This window comes from Micromys minutus, assembly GCF_963924665.1.
Source record: "Micromys minutus genome assembly, chromosome: 23".
Taxonomy (NCBI): Eukaryota; Metazoa; Chordata; class Mammalia; order Rodentia; family Muridae; genus Micromys; species Micromys minutus.
In genome coordinates this window covers 31,825,782-31,848,058 of record NC_137958.1, presented here as the reverse complement: position 1 = coordinate 31,848,058, position 22,277 = coordinate 31,825,782, and the positions used below count along the sequence as shown (strand labels likewise).

The window sequence follows — 22,277 nt, the reverse complement described above, 5'->3', positions numbered from 1 at the left end:
CATTCTGGAATATTTTTATTGAGCCAATTGACAGAAATATTACTTTGTAACCATATCAAGTCAATGTATCATTGAAAATATAATGGTAGTTCAGTATATAGCTCCTAGAAGATTTGGAATATTTCAGGAAATTTATTTATAAAAATGAACTTAATATTACAACCATAAATTAAATAAAGTGTTACCATAACCCTTTCCATGTGGAAATTACCACATTTACTAAGACATTAGTGTCATTTTCAGGGTTTATTTTGGGAAGGGGGTGGGTCATTTAATGTGCATAGGATACAGAATTTTTTTGACCAGGAAATTCACTCACAGAATCAATAAACATTTATTGAGGTCCTAAAATATAAGATACTGTGATAAAGGAGAAAAAAACTTCTCAGCCAACCACTGTTCTCTATGGGATAATGAAATGTAGACAAAGGGTGTCATAGGACAAGTTAGAACACAAAACATGACACAGCAATGGCACTCCAGGTGTACAGTGGCCGTGGGAACTCTATTTGAGTGTGACTTTTAAATAGGGAAATTAGACATATGAATATTCATGGCTAATTATGGACTGATAACATATACCAAGAAGAAAACAATTCCCATTCTTTGAGCATGGCTTGTCACAGTTTAAAATTTCAATTAATATTAGATATAACTAAATAAATGTCTTAAAGGGGGGACTAGAGAGATGGCTCAGCAGTTAAGAGCATGAACTCTTGGTCCAGAGATCCGCAGTTCAAATTCCAGTAATGGATGACGGCTCACAACCATCTGCAATGGGACCCAGTGCTCTCTTCTCCTGTGTCTGAAGAGAGCAATAGTGTACTCACATACATTAAATGTTATAGAAGTTATTAAAGATAATAGCAGTTATAAATTTGCTTTACTAAGTGATTCCTCTGGTCCTTCTGTGGACTGGGCTACCTCTATCCTTTGGGAACCAGTGTGGGAAATACTCTTTCTTCATGGAGATCAGAGATCCCATCTGACTAGGCCCTTGAATACTAGAGTAGGATTTGGACATATAGCCATTGTTCCCAGTGCCTGTTTTATTGGAGATGATGGGTGAGTTTTTCTATAAGGCCCCATAAATTTTAGCTACCAACTAACTAATTTATCATGAGAATAATAATTTTAGGCCAAATAAGCACGCTAACCCAACTGTCTTCTTGCCTTAAATACCATCTTCCTTGAAGCCAGATGGCTGGCAGAGTTTGAATTTAGCAGAGGGGAAAATCGATGTTTAAACATTATAGACTCCCCTGGCTTTTCTCCAGAATGTCTTCATCTGTCTAATAACATCCACCATTGCACATATCTCTTGCACATCTCAGTCTTCAGTCTTCTCTAGTTTTAGGAGGACCAACTTAATTCTTTTCCATTAGAACCCCGTCCTTCTGTCCCTTCCTCCCTCTTTTTTCCTTCCCTCCCCTTCTCCCTCCTTCCTTCTTCTTCATCCTCTTCTTTCTCCTCCTGTTCTTTTAATAAACTAAGTCTATTAGATTTCTGTCCAAGATTTTTGCCTGGAGAAACAGCCTTGTTTAATGCCATTGTTTGTCTATTCTGGTCATTTGTAGATGGCTTCTTTGACTAACTCTCAAAGGACCTTCAGTTTGCTCAGATAGGAATTACCAGCATTGTACTAAAGGACACTGTGGTCCTAGGCTCCCACATCCAGCTTGGCAACTATAGACATACATATTAAGGCCGCATTTTTCAGCTTTGTATAAAATACTAGGCACAGAAGCCTCCCATGTCATGTACAATAATCACTTATTCAAGTTCAACTGTGCCAGACAACTGTGCACCTGCTTATATCTAGTCCTGAACCTCCTACCATATAACAGTTTACAACTAGAGGGTCATTTTGTTTCTTCCATGTATATATTTTGTAAAACTCAAGAATAGACAAAAAAAATCTTCAATATAGCAATGGTTTTGTGAAAACCTATCAGAATTTCATCTCTATTATAACCTTTGCTAACCTACAACTCTCTAACTCCTGGTAACATTCCTTCTTCAATGGTCTGACTTCATTTACTCACTTTAAGGTTATCAGAGAGGTTAAAAATTAAAAAACAAAAAAAAAAAACATTTTTTTTGCCATCTGCTGGAAGTATATTTTAAATGGAAAAGACATGGTATCCTGATTGTGTATGCATGGCTCTCTGGGGAGCAATTGCTTCCTGTGTCCTTCTTACCATGCATGGCATGTTTCTGCTTTTCCCATCTTTATTACACACCAGAGTCGAAAGCAGAAAGCATCTCTGCTCATACCCTTTCTGGGTGCTGACTAATAAGAAAATGTCCAATAAGTATTTGGAATACAGTGGCTAAGAACTGTCATGTGTGATGTTAACTCCTAGTACAGCTGAGCCACTGGAACATGGCTGTTGACAATTTGAATTGGCATAGTCTTTAGGTAATATGCTAATAGGCACCAAGAGCCGTAACTGAACTGCCCCATGGACAGGTTGTATTTAATGGAACACAGTCTGTACGTAAGACTGGATCATAAAAGGTTGTATTAGGGAAGGAAGAAGATGGTGATGACAATGATCACAATGAGAATTCCTGGGTCACCAAATCCCATGTTCAACATCTGTTTCTGATTTTAAATCTCTCCTTTTTCATCCTGTATCGAGACATGCTGCCTAGTCAGAGTTATTCTATCCTTTTTAACTTCTGTGCCCTTACTTTAGGCCCTTGTCACTGATTGACCATCCACATCCTTATCACTGCCAAACTCCACATTCCACCGTTTGAAATATGCTTTGGTTGTGTCTGTTGACAAACCTACCCTTCGGCACCTATTCTGTCTTTCTGTTCTCTATTTACCCCCATAACCCTAATTTAGACTTTTTCTCCACATGAGTGGGCAGATCTTGAAAACATTATAAAAATGCCACATCCCAGGACTCAACTCAGATTTATCATGCCCTGGGTTAGTAACAAGCTTCTATGTGCCTTGAGTGATGGGGGCATGTGTGGAAACTAGTGGTCTACACTGGTCTCCTAGAGTCTGATATTTATCTTCTGTTTAATTCCTAGTCTACATCCTATGAATGTCTCTCTCCAAGCTCAACCTTTCCAAAACATGTGCCTACTGGGAGGCTCAGCTTAAAATATATTTACCTAGAGTAACACCATTTTGAAATAATTTGTATTTCTAGGAGATGTGAGTTAGAGATGTACCTTGGCTGCTCACCAAATTCTCTTGGTACATAAACAATCCAGTTGACATTAGGAATGGCTCTGTGATTCTGAAAGACAATCACCACTCTTTGCTTTGATTCCTAAAGCAATGCCCAGGAATTTTTTCTGAAGTAATATCCACCCTCACTGGGCTTGCCCAGTGTGCTTGGCCCTCTCTGGACCACAGACGCCTTGACTTGGTCATGCTTCCATCTGAACACGGACATCCATCCTCCACCAGTCTCATCCAGATTCATGTATGCTACCGACACATACACGAATAAACGTTTTCCAAGTATCTAATACATCACGATGGACGGTAATAACGAGTTTAAATCACCTCTCCCAATCATAATATTACAAATATCTTAATGGTGATCTTTGAATAGTGCTTTATGCCATTGCTGTTCGTCTCTATAAACACATATATTTGAGAGCTATAAATTACAACAACATCTCCTTAGATGGCTTCATTAAATCGACTGGAAGTAGGCTCTCTCTCTAAGAAAGAATCAACTTGGTGTTTCCTGAAGATCTGGCATAGTGTATTGCAGAGTGTGAAGTCTCAACTATTCGTTGACAGAAGTGATGAATGAATGATCCAGTGAAGGCTCATACCTGCCTGTCCTGTGCATGGGTGTGCAGTATGATGGTCAGTGTGGTGTAAATGAATAGTTTTTATTTCTTCTTCAAAAAAATAAAAAGAAACGAATCAGAGTGTGTCTGCCTCACTTTTTAAATATTCATCAAAGCATTTTTATAATTAATTCAGCACATATTTCTTTTGTTTTTATCAGCATATATTTCATTGTGATATATATTATATATATTCATAATATATATAATGAATTTTTATTAGATTTACCTCCAATACCCTCTCTTATTTCTCTCTTACTCCCGATGATTTCCTTCCTCTTTATAGCTAGTCATCTTTCTAACTTCATGTCTGTGTATATTTGTGTGTGTGTATGTATGTGTGACCCAATATGTTAAGTAACTCAATTTTGCATGTCCTGAAGCCAGTATATGCTCTCAGAAGGTATTTCAGATCTATTCCCACACTGAAGAAGGAAAACTTATCACTAAGGTGCTGGCTATGTTGCTGTTTTGTGCTGAGGATCAAAAGATGTCCTCATCTTCTGTGCCCTAAGCAACTTTAATGAACCCAGGTTTCTATGTGCTTCCTGTTCTCACCAAGATGGAGAAACAGGTCAAGGGCAGGACAGTGTCCTCATGTATATCAGAATTGTTCTGAACTCTGGGGTCACATGACTTCACTAGCTCCAAGTCAGACAGGGGAACGAGTTTAGGCTAACGTGAGTATAGTTCCTAGCATGAGTCTTTAGTCAGTGTCTTCCTAAGATACATAGCTTTTAAGATGCCATTTCTAAAAGAAAAATGCTAAATAATTAGGGGAATTTAAAAAATCCATCCTATCAATCTGTCACATTAAAATGATGTCAAGTAAGGATGGTATTTAGATAACGAGTTAATGTTTTCCTTCTCAGTCCTAATTACTTTCTTGTTTGGGACTGGCAATGCTGTAGACAAGGATCTTCTTATTTCTTATTATTTTCTTAAAAATTATTTTTCTTAGAAACTGGATCAGAACATTGTGATATATGCTTCTATCAGATTGTCTTTGAAAGCCTCCTTTCTTTAGTCTCCATCTAAGACTCTTCCCCCTAACACACAAGCCTTCATACAAGGTGCCTGCCACTGAGGCCTCATAAAGCCACTAGCATGTCTCTTTGAGCTGGACTCAAAATGAAGTGAGGAATTACCAGCATATTACAAGGACATGTTCTTTCCAATCTTACATAGAACCTACTGCCAAGCAAATGGTTTCTCTGGAAGGAGGCACAGCATCCATTGCCAAAACAGATGCTCGATTTGTGAGTACTGCCATGTAAGAGACACTGCACATTCTGCCGTAAAAGAGCCATAGGAGGTCAGCATTTTAACTCATCAATTAATGTGCAACATAAGGAGAAAAGAAAACCTTTATCAAAATCTTAGATGCCAAAGAGAGTGACTTAAAAATGCCTTCTGCCTTACTAGTTTTAATTAGATGAGTATGTATATCTATGTGTGTACATGTGCATGTGAGTGCAGGTAACCTCAGGGGTCAGAATAAGGCATTAGATCTCCTGGAACTGGAGTGTAGTACACAGATGCTAGGAACTGAACTTAGATGAGCCATCTCCCTCTCATGCTCCCAATAAGACTGAATTTTGGTCAGCTTTAAACCAGTGTCTTTAGTTTCTCTGATATCCAATAAACTGACAGCATTCTGTGAAAAATTTCTCAAATAATGATAATGTATGAATACCTGAAAAAACACGGTTTGATGTTATTATTCAATTTTTGATTCCTTTTAGTTATTTTGTTACTTTTTAAAATCCCTATGAAGTTTTTGATAATTTCCCTTTGGCTTCTAATATTGCTATGACAGATGACATCAAAGTGGGCCAAAAGTCCCTAAGTCTTATCTTGTTCAGAAAGTCCCAGAGAATCTGATGGTAGATGTGGAAGAATAAAAGTCCCAGAGATACTCTGCCAAGTGTTAAAGATACAGATAAACTGGAGGACAGCAACCATTCCAAGTATTATGGGACTATATTGGAGGCAATCAGGGAAATTAGAAGATTATATTGATTTTAGAGTAAAGATTAAAAACTGAAATAAAAAGTAAAGATATTTGACTATAAAAACTACATATGCAGCTGTTTTTGATATTTTACAAAATTGTATATAAGATGTCACAGATATGACATGAAAGAGTATACAGTATGACGCTCATCACTGGTGGTAGGACAGTGATGTTTTATATATTTACTTTGACTTGTTTATGTTTTATAATTATATAAACTATATAACTATAATATGTAAATAGTTTACTAGAAATAAAATATCAGGTAGTGAGGGGATGGGCTCAGTCAGAAAAGGTCCTGACACATAAACTTGAGGACCAGAGTTCAGATCTTCAGATGTGTTACACATGTCTGCAACCAGTGGTTGGGTTGAGTCATAGAGACAGGTGGATCACTGTATCTCACTGGCCAGCCTGCCTATGGAACTGGTGAGCTCAGGGTTAGTGAAAGACTGTTGTGAGCAGTGAGGTGGGAAGCCATTGAAGAGAGCACCTAACATTCACTCACAAGTACATGCACATGCTCACGTGTAACTCCCAATGAGAACACACACATAGAACACATATACACGTATACACATACACACAAAAGGATAAGTACAAATGAAAATCAAAAGTTAGAATAAAATGATTGTTGAGATAGAATGCTACTACACTGCTTCCAAGTCCTTCTCCAACATTCATTTGCTTCGTTTTCAGCATAATCTTCTGAGGCATTTATATTAGTCCTTTGAGATAATGTAAGGTACATATACAGCTTATATAAACTCATGTAAATCAGCCTGGGACAAAACAGGAACTTAAACTATGTTCTGTGTGAACTTTAAAAAGTGACCAATGCCCACCATGACTCAATGATGCTACTGATGCAAAAAAAAAAAAAAAAAAAAAAAAAAAAAAAAAAAAAAAAAAAAAACCAAAAACCAAAACCAAAAAACAAACAACAAAAAAAAAATGGTGATGGATTCATCAATTCAAAATTGTTCCCAAAATTCTTACCTCATGGATTCAACTTCAAATTTAGTTCTCATTTTCAAAAAACTATTATTTCTCAAGGAAGACAAAATTCAAATAAACAGAAGTCATTCTTCTTCAAGGTCTGAGAAGAAGTATCTTTTATTCAATTTTAGTGCATAGAGGACATATTTAAAGGGTTCAGATTAATATTCTTTATCATATAGAGAAACCTACTTAGGCTTAAACCTCTGAATCAGGGTCTGGATTCATCAAGCATCCTCTCTCTAACTATGTGTGGTAATAACTACACTTCCCCCTTGATCTTTTTATACATTAGCTACTCTTGCATTTTTAACCAATAATTATCAATCAATCATATCAAACACATAGCATCTTCTGTGCACTGTGCCATACTCTAGTTTTACAGATTAAGGCTTTTATAAAAATATGTTTATAAGTGAAATTTCCCTTTCAAATGCTTTATTAATATAATTCATTTTTTAATTCTAAGAGCCAGTTGTTTGGGCATTATTATTAACTCCGAAATTATACTAAAATCCATCAAAAGAAAGAGGAAAACATCTCAAAGACAACTTGTGACTGAGAAATAGGCTATAAAACCAAAAATAAGAAATTGTAAAACAAATTATAACACTTGAAGTTTTAAAATATTTAATTTATACCAGTATAATTGGGACTTCCTTTGTATTTTTATTTAAGACATTTGCTGCTCTCAAAATGAGTAAAATGAAACTTTTGTAAACTTCTATTTACAGTTCAGTATTTATTTAGGGACGTGAAGTATGGCAATTTTCTTCTGGTTCACGGAAGGCATTTTCAGTTTGAGCTTTAAATCCTGGCAAAGGAATAGCAGAATATATGTACACCTTGTGCTATGAACAGATGTGTTAACTGGATTCCTGAATCTCTTAAAATATTTTGTATTCTAAGCAAATAGGCAATCTTCTGTAGGCAGGGGTGTTAGCACCTTCCCAGGATGCATGCAATTCTGTGAGGTGTTAAAGACGGTAGTAACTTCAAAAATGTCACTTCTCTCTAAGGGAAAAAACACTTAAAATGGAATTCTAAAATCTGGAGCAGGATATTCTTTTATACTGTGACATTCACCTACTTTACTAAACCAAAAACATATGTGTGCCTGGAATTTTACATTCAAAACAAGGGTACAAAGTGTCCTAAGATATTCCTAGTTCATACTTCTCAGGTAGACTTCATGTTTGGTGTTTGTTTGTTTGCTTGTTCGCTTTTTGAAATGATTCTTTTATTTCACTGCCAATTTTCTTGAGTTCTGTTGAAACAATGAAAGTAAACTTTCACAGGGATTTGTTCTCTGGCTTTTAGCTACCTACTCTCTTCAGAACTTGCCTATAATGGAGTGAAACTCACTAGAGTTTGACTCTGGTGAAAAGGAACTGCCTCCCTTCTTCAAATCAACTCATTACGTTTAAACAAGAATTACACACACACACACACACACACACACACACACACACACACACATCCTTTCAAGAAGGTGAAAGGAGGGGTGTCTTGAGGAGCAGTATGTGCTACCGTCCTCAGTGTGGTGACAGCATAGGTCAGCTTTTTAGCACAGGACAGCTCAGGTTAGCAAGTTTTCAAAGAGACTTCATCAACTATGGAGCCCGTTATAGAATTTCCTGCTGCCAACTGCACCCCTCGAAGCTGAGCAAAGTGACACAGCCACATCTTTGTAAAGAAACAGTCAAGTGTCTTAAGGAGAGGCCAGTGGGGCCCCAAGGAAAAGTGACCACATTATGTCAGCTCTCAAATAAATGTTAAATTTTATCCAACTATGTTGTTATTACTGTCACCCCTCAAAGTCCTTCTGAAGCATTCAAATCAACAGATGACAGCAGACATATGCTGCCCCAAATCACAAGGGTAGTTTCCTAAAATAACCAGTTTTGCCCCCACACAAGTCTTCCATTCTTCTAAAACTGAAAGCAGTGCCCACTGCTTCCAGAGGCCTCTGAAACAGGATGCTCTTGTCTGAACACACCACTGGACAGGAACTCCTGAGGGACTTCTGATCTGACTATTTCATTTCTGAAAGAAAAATACAAATGTATAACTCAGGCCAATTCTGAATGGTTCTCATGGTATTTTCTGTCTGGTGTGTGTGTGTGTGTGTGTGTGTGTGTGTGTGTGTGTGTGTGTGTTTGGTCTGGCTTTGAACTCATGGCCCTCCTGCCTTAGGCTTTTGAGTGTTTGGATTCAAGAATGGGCCTTCATTTTCTGCTTAGCCACAGTTTTCCCAACCAAATTGCCTTGGTCTCTATGAAAATAGTGTATACTTCCAAAAGAAAAAGCACATGAAAATGGGTTGTTTGGAAAAATAAAAGTGCAAAATTTTGCATCTCTCTTAGTAAAGCATATTGTACTTCGAAAGGTCCATGGGTAGGGAAATCTTGAAAGGTACATTGACAACCCAAAGGCTAGTTTGTCTTGAGGGCAGTGTGGATGGTAGCTGTTTCCTTTATTTGAAGCTTGATTCACATATTTTTATAATCCTTCCCCTCCCATATTACAAATCACAGAAAGAGGTCACATGCTGTCAGCCATATGTCACAGGCTCAAGTCTTCTTTAACTGAAAGGAATTTCTACCTTCCTGTGAAAAACTGGAGATGTCAAAAAACCTGACTCCATGTTGCTATAGAGCTCAAACTCCTTGAACTGGGAGGAAGACCAGCTGGCGTCTGCACAGTCAGTGCTGGCTGACTGGGTACTACAATTGTCCACCCCACATTCACACATATCACCATTGTGTTTTACCAGTGTATGGGAATCCCAGAGAACACAATCAACGTAGAACCCAGTCACAACAGAGGCGGGACACTATCATAGCATCTTTCTTCTCTCCACTCCTCTCCTTTCAGAGATCTCTTCAAGTGCTCACACTAGAGCATGCCCACACCCTGTCTCTGAAGCCCCCGAAAACACAGAGTGTAATTATCGTTTGGTAGCTGACTCCCTCGGTAACGGCAGCGAACACCTGCTAAAATTCATAACAGAAACAAAGCTTTGACAAATGAGTTTGCAAATTTGTCAGCCCTTGTAAATAAGCTGGAAGCTTGAGAAATGAAGAGCAGAGTTAGAAACCAAGTCATGTTAGACAATGAAAATCTGAGTTTATGTTCATTTGGAACTTTGGTCCCTCTCTGTTTCTCTTAGGCCCAAGCTAATGGGGATGTTGATTAAGGAAGATACATGGTCTTCGTTAGTAAACTCAAAGAAGGAAGGCATTGTTATTTCCAATGGTCATAAGAACCATTCTGTCATGAATTATTGCAACTCAGCATAAATTAAGCTTGGGGGAAGATGAAACAGGTGTATGCATATGTGACGTCGTTTTAACAGTGCTGTCTTGTGACATTGACATTTCCCCATGGCCTTTTAGAAGGACAGTTCTTACCTTGTTAATGGCCCCAGATCGCCTGAGTCTTGGCTTCCGGCTTCACTGGGAGTGCTCACTGATTTCGAAGAGGGAGACATAGGGGTTGGGACTAAATAATGAAAATAACAGGTATCCCATGTTAAAAAATGCAGCGGCTGCACTGGGGAAGAGCAGTGTCAGACAAATCAAAACGAACGGGCCCAAATTAAAGTGGTTGTATGGCCAGGAGAGATAGAGATGGGATAAAGAAAACAAAACAAAAAAACAAAAAAAAAAGGAAAGAAAAGGAAGAAAGTCAAGTGAATTTTTTAATATATTGGAAAACGAAAGTCTGAAATGAATTTAGACGGAATTAACTTAAGGATTACAAGGCCATGTCCACCTAAGGAAGTAAAATGGAGAACTGCAATGGCTGTCCAGATAGTTCATCCTCCGCTTCTCTGGTAAGAACCACTGAGCTCACTCCAATTCTTCATTTTATTGTGTTAGTATAGATGTGACCTATTTAAAAGATGAGGTGTCTATAAAACTTTAAACATTAGACAGTGGGTGAGCCCAAATGATTTTAAATGTTCTAGAGAGGTGAGAAATCTGTTGAGTGTCTACCATGGAGAGAAATGTGTGGGTTCATGGTGGATAAACAACTTTGTGCTAAGACCGTGTGACAGAGAGCAAGGGGAAATGTTGAGCCTGGTAATTTAAAAATCTCTCTCAAAACAAAGGAAAATGCCAGCCTGCTTTATTTTTACATTTAATGAGTGGTTTCATCCCACCCGACTTTCTCCTTCACTTGGGACTTGTTTTCCTTTGTCCCTGGCAGCCCTCATAGATGGGGATACAAGGGGGGGCATGAACTGCCACCATGAGGGAGAAAGAAAGATGCTCAGAGATCCAGGTCAGCTGACAATCTGAGCAAAGGTAACAGAGGGCAAACAAAACAAAACAGAGATGTGTTTTCGTTCTCCAACCTCCACGTTTGAGCCAAAAGCCCTTTAGCCACTTCCTGCACTAAAAAAGGCAAAATGGCTCCAGGCCAGCCAGTTCAGGGGATTTGACACGCATGCCAAGGAAGCCATGGACAGAAAGAAGCTTCAGCGCATGAAGATAGAATCCCATTTGGTTTCCATCCTGTGCAATCCTTGTATTTGGTTAATAGAGTAAAAGGGTTAGCAGGTTTCTATTGCCTCGCCCCTCAAATTCTGTACCACCCTGACAGAACTGCCATATGGCTCTTCAGTTAATTCCCCAACTACCTGAATGCCAAGGTGGAGGGAAAGCTGGAGAGAGATGGAAAACGGGCTCATTGGAAAGGATTCATGGGTGGTCGAGAAGGTAGTTATAAACTGGGGATACTCAAGTACATTGTTTTTCAATTTTAATCAGCAGCTTTATCCAGGGAACGGGGTGATCGGCTATCCCTCTGTTGACATAGCAACTACAACATTTCAGACTATGTTGAAGCCGAAACGTAATTGATCGATAGGTGTCTAATTTACATCACATGTCAGCTGAGTACAAAGAGGTTTGCCAACTCCTCAAAGAAGATCCACCAGCCAAATCCCCTGTAGATCCCACTTTGCATAATAAGAATTTAAACAAAATCTAACTTTATGAGGGCTCATTATATCAATAAAGATGTGCTTTTACATTCAGTTGAGAGAGACTGTTATGCTTATTAGAAGTATTTGTTTTATGTTTGTGCATTAAATCATATTTACCAAATACTTAATTTTCACTTGGATATGTTATTTTTTTATTTATATTGATTAATTCATGTAGGCAATTTTTCCTTAATTTCAGTATCTATGAGAATAAAAGGAATTTTATTTTACTACAGAATCCAAGAATGGAATTAAAAGAGGAAACATTTCAAATGGCCCTGATATAGTAGTTACTTCTATGCATCATTTAAATGTTTTTTTAAACAACTTTATTTTTAAAAACAGAGATAAGTGTAGAGATTTTAAAAGCATTTTTGCATAAAACTATATGAATATATTTTTGTCAGTACTTGATTGTTTTAAAGGTTTGATAGTATGCATTAAAATCTTTCTAGTTACAATGAGCATAAAGTACATGTAAAACTAAACATAACATGGAAATAGTCAAAGTTTTCTTGGTATATAAAGATTAAACATAATGATTTTTAAATACCAAGAATTACCACAAGATTACATTCTTAGCTCTTGAATTATTAATGATTTAAGGTCTAGTTGAACCACACTCTGAGAGGGTGATTTTTTTTTCTAAGAAGGACTGAGGCTTCCACATTTTGGGCTTTTTTCTTTTTGAGCTTCATATGGTCCGTGAGTTGCTTCTTGGCTATTCAGAGCTTTCTGGGGCTAGTGTCCAATCATCAGTGACTGGATATCATGTGTGGTTTTTTTGTAACTAGGTAACCTCACTCAGGATGATATTTTCTAGTTCTATCCATTTACCTAGGAATTTCATAAAGTCATTGTTTCTAATAGCTGAGTAGTATTCCATTGTGTATATGTACCACAATTTCTGTATCCATTCATCTACTGAAGGACATCTGGGTTATTTTCAGCTTCTGGCTATTATAAATAAGGCTGCTATGAACATCGTTGAGCACGTGTCCTTGTTATATGTTGGAGCATCTTTGGGGTACATGCGCAGAAGTGGAATAACTGGGTCTTCAGGTAGTTCTATGTCCAACTACCTGAGAAACCACCAGAGTGATTTCCAGAGTAGTTGTAAATGGTTTTATTTTTCATGTGTTAGATATTATGTAGTTTTACAGACACCTTCAGATTATTTTTAGATGTATGAAAAAATAAATAAATAAAGGAAAGATTAAAAACAACTCATAAAAATACATAAGAGAGTGGATGAATGAGCTCATGCAAACTACTTTTCACAAATAAAATAAAAATTAATCTACATTCAGGCCTCCACAACAAATGACTTCATGAACAAACAACTAGAAATGAATGAGTTGGAGGAGGGGCGTTGCAGTGGAATGCCAATGATGAAATCATGGTATACATGAGCCAAAGAGATTTAAACAAACTTCCAACCGAATACTCTGTTTTCATCATGGAATAATTCTATGTCTGCTGTGTTCGTGGTACTTATAACCACAGCAACATTATTTCTATAGGCAAAGAGAGGTTGGGATTCACCAAAACAAAGAGCAACCTGATGCTTTTTAAAATCCCAGGATTTCTTCTACATGCTCACTTAACAATATAAACGAGTCTGCTGGTGGCACAAGGGGAAATTATGAGCATCTAATCAGCCAGTATAACATTAGCAACTGCTGATGGCATCACCCCTATCTCCTTCCAGCCCTCTCAATTCTAAACAAAAATACATGCAACTAGGACAGTACGCCCCAGATTTTTTTTTTAAAGCATAGAAAGCAACAAGAAAGCTAATACTTAAAAGCACAGTAACGCTGGACATGGTATAGCTACCCAAGAGGAGTAGTAACACAAGCTTGGGCAAGTACCTAGAGGAGGTTCCGGTGATATGCCAATACTCTGAAGCAAAGCTTCGGTCTCCCGTCGTTTGCGATCCAGATCCGAGTCATCTTGAACGGGCTCTTTCTTCTGCTGCATATCTGCCTAGAAGATTGGATGTCAGCAAGTAAAGTTAGCAATGTAGCGGTAAATGCGCGCTTTTCTTCGGCGAAGTGGAAACTGCCTGGCACAAAGACCAGGCAGAGCGCTATATAGATAAAGTGTGGACGGTGAACATTCTTCCAACTGCTCAGCTAATAACTGGCAGGGGCTCTGTCTTTTGCTTGAAGGCGTTCCCCAGCCTCTATCACGTGGTATGAGAGTTTCCCAGGCTGGTGAGATGTTCGTAGGAGTACCTGAGTCCAAGCCTGAAATGAATCGGCTTGTGTGCCACACAAAAAACATGCACGGGAAACACATAAAACGCAGTAATAAGAAATAAAATGAGAAACTTTCTTTGGGGGTTTGGGAAGGAAGCATCAAGGCAAACTGTTTCTGAATGGGGCTGTTTTCAATCTTGTCTGTTTTGGCCTCTATGTTCCTTCTAAGACACTGGTTCCTGGTCAGTACCTCTTGGTATTACTCATATTACAGAAATATAAATTTCTAGAATCCAGCTGAAAAGTGAAAAATAAGACTATCTATAGATTTTTTTTTAACTATAAATTTTACTATTTGTATTGATGGTAGAAATTCATCACAGTGGAAGCCTGGTAATACACCATTGCCTTGTTTTATTTATTTTTTTAACTAGTTCAGATGTTCACAGGAGCCATTAACACATCAAAATACGTTCTAGGAAAACACAGTGCGAACAAAACAAACCTCCGCTTAAGACTTTCTTTTATGAATTATCTAGAATACAACCTGAGTGAGACTCAAGTCAAATTTTAGGCCTAGTTTCTGGTTTTTTTTTTTTTTTTTTTTTTTTTTTTTTTACAGAATTGTGACAAACTAAAATGGTATCTCTAAAGGACTTGAGTGTCTTTCTCTCATCCCTCCTGCTAATCCTTCCTCTGTTCTGCCCTCCTATTGCTCACTCAACGAATCTGTTTGATTCTTACCCCATTATAGCACTACATCTGGTCTTCCCTCCTTTTAAACTGCCCCCTCCCCATGGCCCCTACCTCATTTCTTGACTTCTATGGGTGTCTCAAACAGTACACACATGCAAAGACTTTAGCATACAACCCCTGCTCTTCTCTGGGTCTGACTCACTTCACTCAGAATGGCTGCTTCCGACTCCATCTATTTACCTGTTAATGTCATGATTTCTTGGCTTTTGGTTGTGAAAATAGACCTAATTGTCATTATCTGTCCATCAGTTGTTACACACCTGGGATCATTAGAGTTCCTCACTGTTGTGAATAGGGTAGCAGTGAGCCAGAGTGAGCGAATATCTCACCAGGAGAATATAGAGTCTTTGGGACATACGTCCAAGAGTGGTACCACTGCATCATGGGAGAGATCTATTTTAACTAAAGAAGCTTCCCACTGATATCACTCCTTTTTCCCAAGGCCAATAGATCATTGAAGAAGAGGGGGTGGGAAGATTATAAAGACACAGAAGTAATGAATGGCTACAAAGAAATGGTGTTTTCCAGATCCAACAGAGAAGTTTCGAGTGTGAATTCATGCTGCATATGACAACATTCACCAAATGAGGGTAAGCTCTGGCCAAGAAAGAGACAGTATGGAGTCGAAAGAGGGCATGACATGTCACCTCTAGCTGAGGAGCTATTGGCAGCTGCTAGCTGCTGGGAGACGAAGAGTCAGCTTTCTTTAAGAGTATGGTACCTGGTATGTAGACCATGCTTCAGTGGATGGCCACACACCGAAAAACATATGGGAAGCAAAAATGAGTTTAGAAAAAGGTAGCATGGGTCTTGGACGAGACAATTAAATTGCATTGTGTAGAATTCTTAAATAATTGGTTAGAATATTTCTAAAAGGAACATGAGGAAGGTATTCTAAGTGGAATTGTAACCAAGGGTATTTACCCAAATCTGCACCAGGAGGTTACTAGTGTCTACTTCACAAGCATCCCTTATGAGCCACAGAAGTGAAGCTCCCATGAAGCCTTGCAAGCTGACAATCCTATTAATTATCAGACACTCTTTATTCTTTGTTACTATTGGGCATCCTAACGGTTACATTGCCTCGATGGGCTTAATTAATTTCTATGTGCCCGAGACACAAATCATGCAGGGGAGTTTTGGCTTGCCCGAGACAGTGCCCTCCAACTTGATTATAAGACCAGTGAGCTCTGGGTTCAACACTTCTGTTGCTATTCATTTTTGCCTTAAAGTGCACTTCCATCTGTGCAGTCTATCTGTCATTAGGGAGAGAACTGTCATTTGGGATCTAAATAGAGCTGAAGAGAGTCTTAGAAGATTTCAGTTCATGACACTCTCAGTTCTTAAAAGGCAATTCTGTCTCAGTCTGTGATGATGCGGAGCTGAGTACACACTCTTTTCCCAATTGTGATGTTTAAACAGTGGAAGCATATTCCAACCTCAATGTGCGCAACAAGCACAGACAGAGCTGAGAAAACAGATGATGAGGATGAGGATCTCCAACCGTGTTCACTGTTTATATGGCTGAAAGGGGAAAGGGAGAGATGAAAGAAAATAGATGTGGTACAGCTGCTGTTGAAATACAGGCTTTAAAAAAAAACCTAAAGAAAGTAAAAGTCTGTCTTAGTATTGTTACACAGAGTAGTGTGGTATTCCAGAGATGAGTTGCTGGTTTTACCAAGAGCCACACAATTGTTCTGTTCACTACCCAGGTTAACATGCTTGGTGGCAAGTGCCCACACCTGCTGAGCGCAGACTTTTATTATTTATTTAGTAGAGTGCATGTCTCTGTCTCTCTGCTTCTCAGTCTCCATATCTCTGTGTCTCTGTCTCTCTCTCTTTCTGTGTGCATGTGTGATTGAGGGTGTGTTCCTGTGTGTCACACAGCTTGAGTGTAGAGGTCAGAATGAAATGTTTTGGAAGACAGTCCTCTCCTTTCACCTGGTTGAGGCAGGGTGTCTTTTACAGTTTCTAGACGCTACGTGCTCCAGACTACCACAGCTGGGTTCCTAGGTGGCTTCCAGAGATTGTCCTCAGGTTTTCTAGTTTGAGGGTCAAGCGTTTTTTATGGCCTGGTCATCCCGCCAGCTGTATTTTTGGCTTTTTTTTTTTTTAAAAAAAAAAAGTTAAGAAACAAGTCAACAAACTGGAATATATTGAGAATAAGTACTTACTTATCTAAGCTTATAAAAGTCTTAGAAAAGCTAGCAATTCCCAAATCTGAGCAGAACTGTGCAGTTAGATAACCAGAGCTTATCAGAAACAAGCCAGGTATCACTCAGAGAATTAAACACAATGAAGTATAATCTCTTCAAAGAGATGGAGGCTAGAGGCCTACTGATAAACTTTCTGATTCTCTCTTGTAAACTACAGAGTCCCACTGAGTTTTAATGACTCACCGTGGGCTGGCTTAGTATGACTAGTAACTAAAAACCCAAGAGTTGCCTTTCCCAGCAAACGACATTTTTGTTTGCAAGGCATAATCCCAGCTGAGGTCCAGAGAAGATGATCAAAGAAAGAAAATTAGCTAGCTGAGCGTTGTCAATTCCTTTTCGAAGACAGTTCCATATTGATTAGGGAACAGGTGAAGACAGGGTAGAAAGCCTTGATCTATTCCTGATCCAGCAATCCAGCCTAAGACCAAGGCCAGAGTAAGAAACTTCAGGGTGGCCCCCATTAAGTTCCTCTCACTGCACTGAAGCCAGGTTTTTGTAAAATTGGGCTGTCTCTTAAATGCTGGTCACTTATTTTTAAATCAGATTTCAGCCATAATACCTCAGCCAAGAAAGCAACTGGCATCCAAGTGAGTTTTTCCTGTGCAGTTTTCTCTGCTGTTGAGTATAATCTACCCAGGTGGCCTGAACTCCCTCCTGTCTCTCCATCATCATAGACAGGAAGCCACCCAGGTTGTCACCAAAGGGCACTTTGCTCCTTTTTAAATTCAGAATCTATCTGTTTTGTTTAAAATGTTTAAAGAGAAAGTTTATAAAACGTCAAACTTAAATTCTTAAGCCAATTTCTAACTGCTTTCAAACAACACAGGAGTCAGAGCATCTTAGCTCAGGCGTCTGGAATGGTGGCAGACCATTCAAGCACTGCATAACCTGGAAGTCAAAGATTCTGCAGGAATCTGCAGGATGGAATCCTGCATGGTGTTATAATGCTGAGCTCAGAGTCTTCAGTGCCTGCCTCAAGCAGTCTGTTTGCTCTGTCAATATTATTCTTCTTGGGCGTATGCTAATGGAAAAACAGGTGTTAGACACAAAATAAAAATAAAAAAGAAAACAGTATAGATCCCAAACTTCGTAGATTCCTGTCTTTGGAGGGCTCAGAAATAGCTTTCCATAGTGAGGGACATCAGAGATGAAAACAGTAAGATGTATGTGTGCACAATTAATGAGCAGGTGAAGGTCAACAGGAGAGAAATAGAGTCAACCTTGCTCTCCAAAGAGTCTCGTCCATAGAGGAGTAGAGGAGTGTATACATACAGGTTGGGCATCCCCCAGCTGAAATGCAAAATATTCCAATATCTCGAAAGATGCCATACGGTGAAATTTTGTTTTTGGGAAGGATTATTTAAAACACCGTATAAAATCTCTTGAGCCTATGTGTATAAAGGGTTTATGAAGCAAATGAATTTCATGTATAAACTTAGATCTCCCAGCACATCTCCAACTTGTGCACATGCAGACATTTCCAAATCTGAAAAATAAAATCTAAAGCAGGAGACTTTTTTTGGTCTCAAGTGCATCACCTACAGGATATTTAAACGTTCAGTCGCTTTGGCTAGAAGGTGGTCTAAGGGAGAAATGGGGAAGAAAAGAGGTTTGTTATCCTCTCCAGAGCATGATGATCCTTGCAAGTCATAGGAGCGGAATGATACCAAGGATCTGGGTGAGAACAAGGCGGCTGGTGACAGGCTCTTCCAGAAAGCTAGAGACAATAGAGAGCCAGTCTTTAGTGCATGGAGCGTATTACTTCAAATCAAAACAAAATAGTTCCATATTTCTTTCATATATAAAATACTGTAACCTCTAGGCTAGAGGGATGGTTCAGCAGTTAAAAGTACAGAGTTTTCAGGGGAATTGAGTGGTTCCCAGGGTCCATATCCAGTGGCTCACAAGCACCTCTAACTCTGGATCCAGGGGCCTTTTATACCACTGGTGTCTATAAGAAGCTGCTCTCAAGTATACTACACACACACACACACACACACACACACACACACACACACATTTTAAAAATAAATCATTAAGGATATCATAAGCTCATGAAGGTACCTGGCTTGTAAGATCCCATCCTGATCAAAGAATCTGTATCCATCCATATTTTGGACCCCTTCTCTCCCTCATCACTGATCTCAGAAGCACAGTAAGAACTGTTTCTCACTGTGGCAGTTACTCTTGATTGGCATCTTGATGGAATTTATAATCACCTAAGAGACACACAGTGAGGGTGTGTCCAGAGCCAAACACCTGTGCCGAATACATATAGCCCAGTCCCATGATGGGCTGCTTTTCCAAGCTGAATAAAAAGAAGAACACAAATGGGACACCACTGTTTGTCTCTCTCTGCCTAACTGTGGACGTAGTGACCAGATGCTTAATGCTCTTGTCACCACAACTAAAGCAGCATTTGTTACCACGTCTTTCCCACATGGAACAGCCTTATCTCCCCCCCCCCTTTTTAAGTGTCTGTATTTTATTTTCTGTATTTTTAACAAATCATTTTACTTGTTTACATTTCAAATAATATTCCCTTTCCAAGTTACCCCTCCACAAACCCCCATCCCATCCCCTCTCTCCCTCCTCCCCCTGCTTCTATGATGGTGCTCCTCCACCCACTCACTCTCTCCCATGTCATCATTCTAGCATACCCCTATGCTGGGCATGAAGCCTCCACAGAACCAAGGGCCTCCCCTCCCATTGATGTCAGATAAGGCCATCCTCTGCTACATATGTATCTGAAGTCCTGGATCCCTCCATGTATCTTCTTTGGTTGGTGGTTTAGTCCCTGGGAGCTCTGTGTGGTCCAGTTGTTTATTTTGTTCTTCCCATAGGGTTGCAATCCCCTTCAGTTCCTTTAGTCTTTCCGCTATCTCTTCCACTGGGGTCTCCAGGACTCACTCTGATAATTGGCTCTGAGTATCTGCATTTGTACTGGTCGGGTACTGATAGAACCTCTCGGGGAACAGCCATATCAGGCTCCTGTCAGCAAGAGCTTCTTGGCATCAGGAGTAGTATGGGGGTTTGGTGCAGATGGGTTGGATCCCTAGGCAGGGCAGTCTCTGGCTTTATCCCTTTAACTGAACCAAACAATCCCTTCTTCCTTAAGTAGCCTTTGTCAGGTCACAACAATGAGAGAGGTTATTAGGATTCACCGACCCATTTCTCTCTACTAGCTTTTGGGATCCATGCAGAACTCTGCTAAGAAGATGAGTTCCTAGAGGCCCACACTCAAGGCTATGCTGAAAAGGGCAGAACCACGTTTCTGAGCCACCTACAATGCAAAAGCCCCTGTACATAAGCAGGCTTAATGCCGTCTGTCTGCTGACAGTGGCTGCTCAAAACAAATGGAGCCAGACTGTCTGCAAAGGATATTTATACACAGACTGGTGGAATGGCTGCACAGAGACAGTGATTTTCATGTCACCCATACTGTCAGGCTTAAATACTTGCTTCTCAGTTGATGACACTCCTTGGCGATGCCTAAGGATATGGTCTTGCTGGAGGAAGTGTGTCACTGAAGGTGAGCTTCCAGGTTTCAAAAGCCTCCACTGACCCAGGTTCCTGCTCTTTGTTTCCCGCCTGAGATATGAAGATATGAACCCGAGAGCTATGACCTTCTCCTGTTGCCCTGTTCCCTCCCCACCTGCCACAATGGTACTTGTTTCTTATCTCTCTGGAAATGTAAGCCCCAAATAAACCCTCCTCTAAGTAGCCCGGTTATCGTAAGTTAAATCACTAGGACCCTCAAGGTAGAAGGAGTGAAGGAGCCCCTACCTTTACTGTGGCACACACATGCCCCAATCTATTTACTCACCAAACAAACAGGTGGGCTTTTTAAAAACAGATGCTTAAATGATAAAGGAAAGAGCAGAGAGGATATTGAAAGCCAAGGCATGCCTTAAACATATATATTATTGCATATAGCCAGGGCAACCCAAAATTGAGCCCTGATTTGAACCTTCTGAATGGGACTTAAGAATGAAAGACTCGGAATGGCCCTTGCATCTTTGAGGTACACTGTCAGCTAAGGAATGAAGAGACTAAGACCTTCTGTAGCCTTCACTCTAGAGGCATAAGGCGGCCAGAAGTACTACCTGCCTCCTGGGTTCCAGGAGCAATCTTTGTTGTGCAGGAGGTAAGACCTTTACTTTGAAATACTGCTTGGTGTACTACTGCTAATAACAATGATAATAAAAAGTAAATAAATAAAAGCTAGCCTTGATCTGCTTGTTGGCCCACGATCATCCCAAAACATATAAAACAAACAAGCAAACAAACAAACAAAAAGATGGAACAGACAGCCTAATTTGGAGCCAGGTTTCTTATATCACATCATACTCCATAGTAATTCCATCAAATTCAATTTGGATGTTAGAATGTCAGTTTAAAAGGAAACCCATCATTAGCAAGGAATAGCAGGTGCTCTAAAGATACTGTAACTGTTGATGTTTGAGCGAAGGGAAACATAATTACCCAGTGCTTTTTTGGGCTCCCCATACAAATGAATAGCCTCTGTGTCAGCTCTCACCTCCATTTCACCCACAACCTGCATACAGAACAGCAAAGATCTTGCAGGGAAAACCATTATGCAGAAGATCAAGGACAAACACGCTATCACATCAATCAAAGCGTAAGGCTCGGAGAGGCGGGGAAAGCCAGGGAGCTAAACTATGGCTGCAGTTACATCTTTCTTTGTTGGAAAATAACAAACGTTGTAAACCCACCCCTGTCCTCTCTTCAGCTTGTTGAATAAAGCAGCATCTATGTGGATCATGAGGCACCAAAGTACACTTTTCTTATTTTGTGTGTGTGTGGGGGGGAATCCTGTTCGGGGAGAAGTTCCGGTTTCTCTTACTGCAGGGATCTCATGCTATACAAAGATTTCTTCCTAGAAAACTATTGTAAAATATCTTTGCCGTCTGGTTTTTGCTCATCCGATGCACTGTTTCTAACCTGTCGCAACCAATTGGAGAAAAAAGAAAAAGAATAAATCACTTCTCGGATTGAGATGGTCAAAGAAGATGTATGACAAATAGGTGTTGAATTTTGGGTCGAGCATCTTCGACCCCTGAGTTTCCCAGGAGAAAAACTGTCCTGCTTCTGAGTCCTTGCTGTTTGGTGACAAGCAGAAGGTCTCTAACACCCCCTAATGCCACAACATTCAACACTATTGTAATTATCCCCCCACCTTCTGTCTTAACCCACTTACCAGGGTCAAGGATTTTTATTGACCACAGGAAATGTAC

At 39.5% G+C, this 22,277-nt stretch overlaps 1 protein-coding gene across 6 annotated transcripts in view; it reads right to left on the bottom strand.

The window, feature by feature from the left end:
- The window catches only part of DYNC1I1 (dynein cytoplasmic 1 intermediate chain 1), a gene marked incomplete at its 5' end in the record, with an annotated part of 260,581 nt that overhangs the window by 237,640 nt on the left and 664 nt on the right, over positions 1-22,277 (bottom strand). For 2 of the 6 annotated variants that reach the window (XM_080936204.1, XM_080936205.1), the window contains 2 exons: positions 10,261-10,402; positions 13,718-13,832. In XM_080936204.1, coding sequence (XP_080792330.1) covers positions 10,261-10,402; positions 13,718-13,832 — 257 coding nt within the window. The remainder of the gene's footprint in view (positions 1-10,260; positions 10,403-13,717; positions 13,833-22,277) is intronic. The other 4 variants (XM_080936206.1, XM_080936208.1, XM_080936207.1 and 1 more) reach the window with 2 other exon arrangements.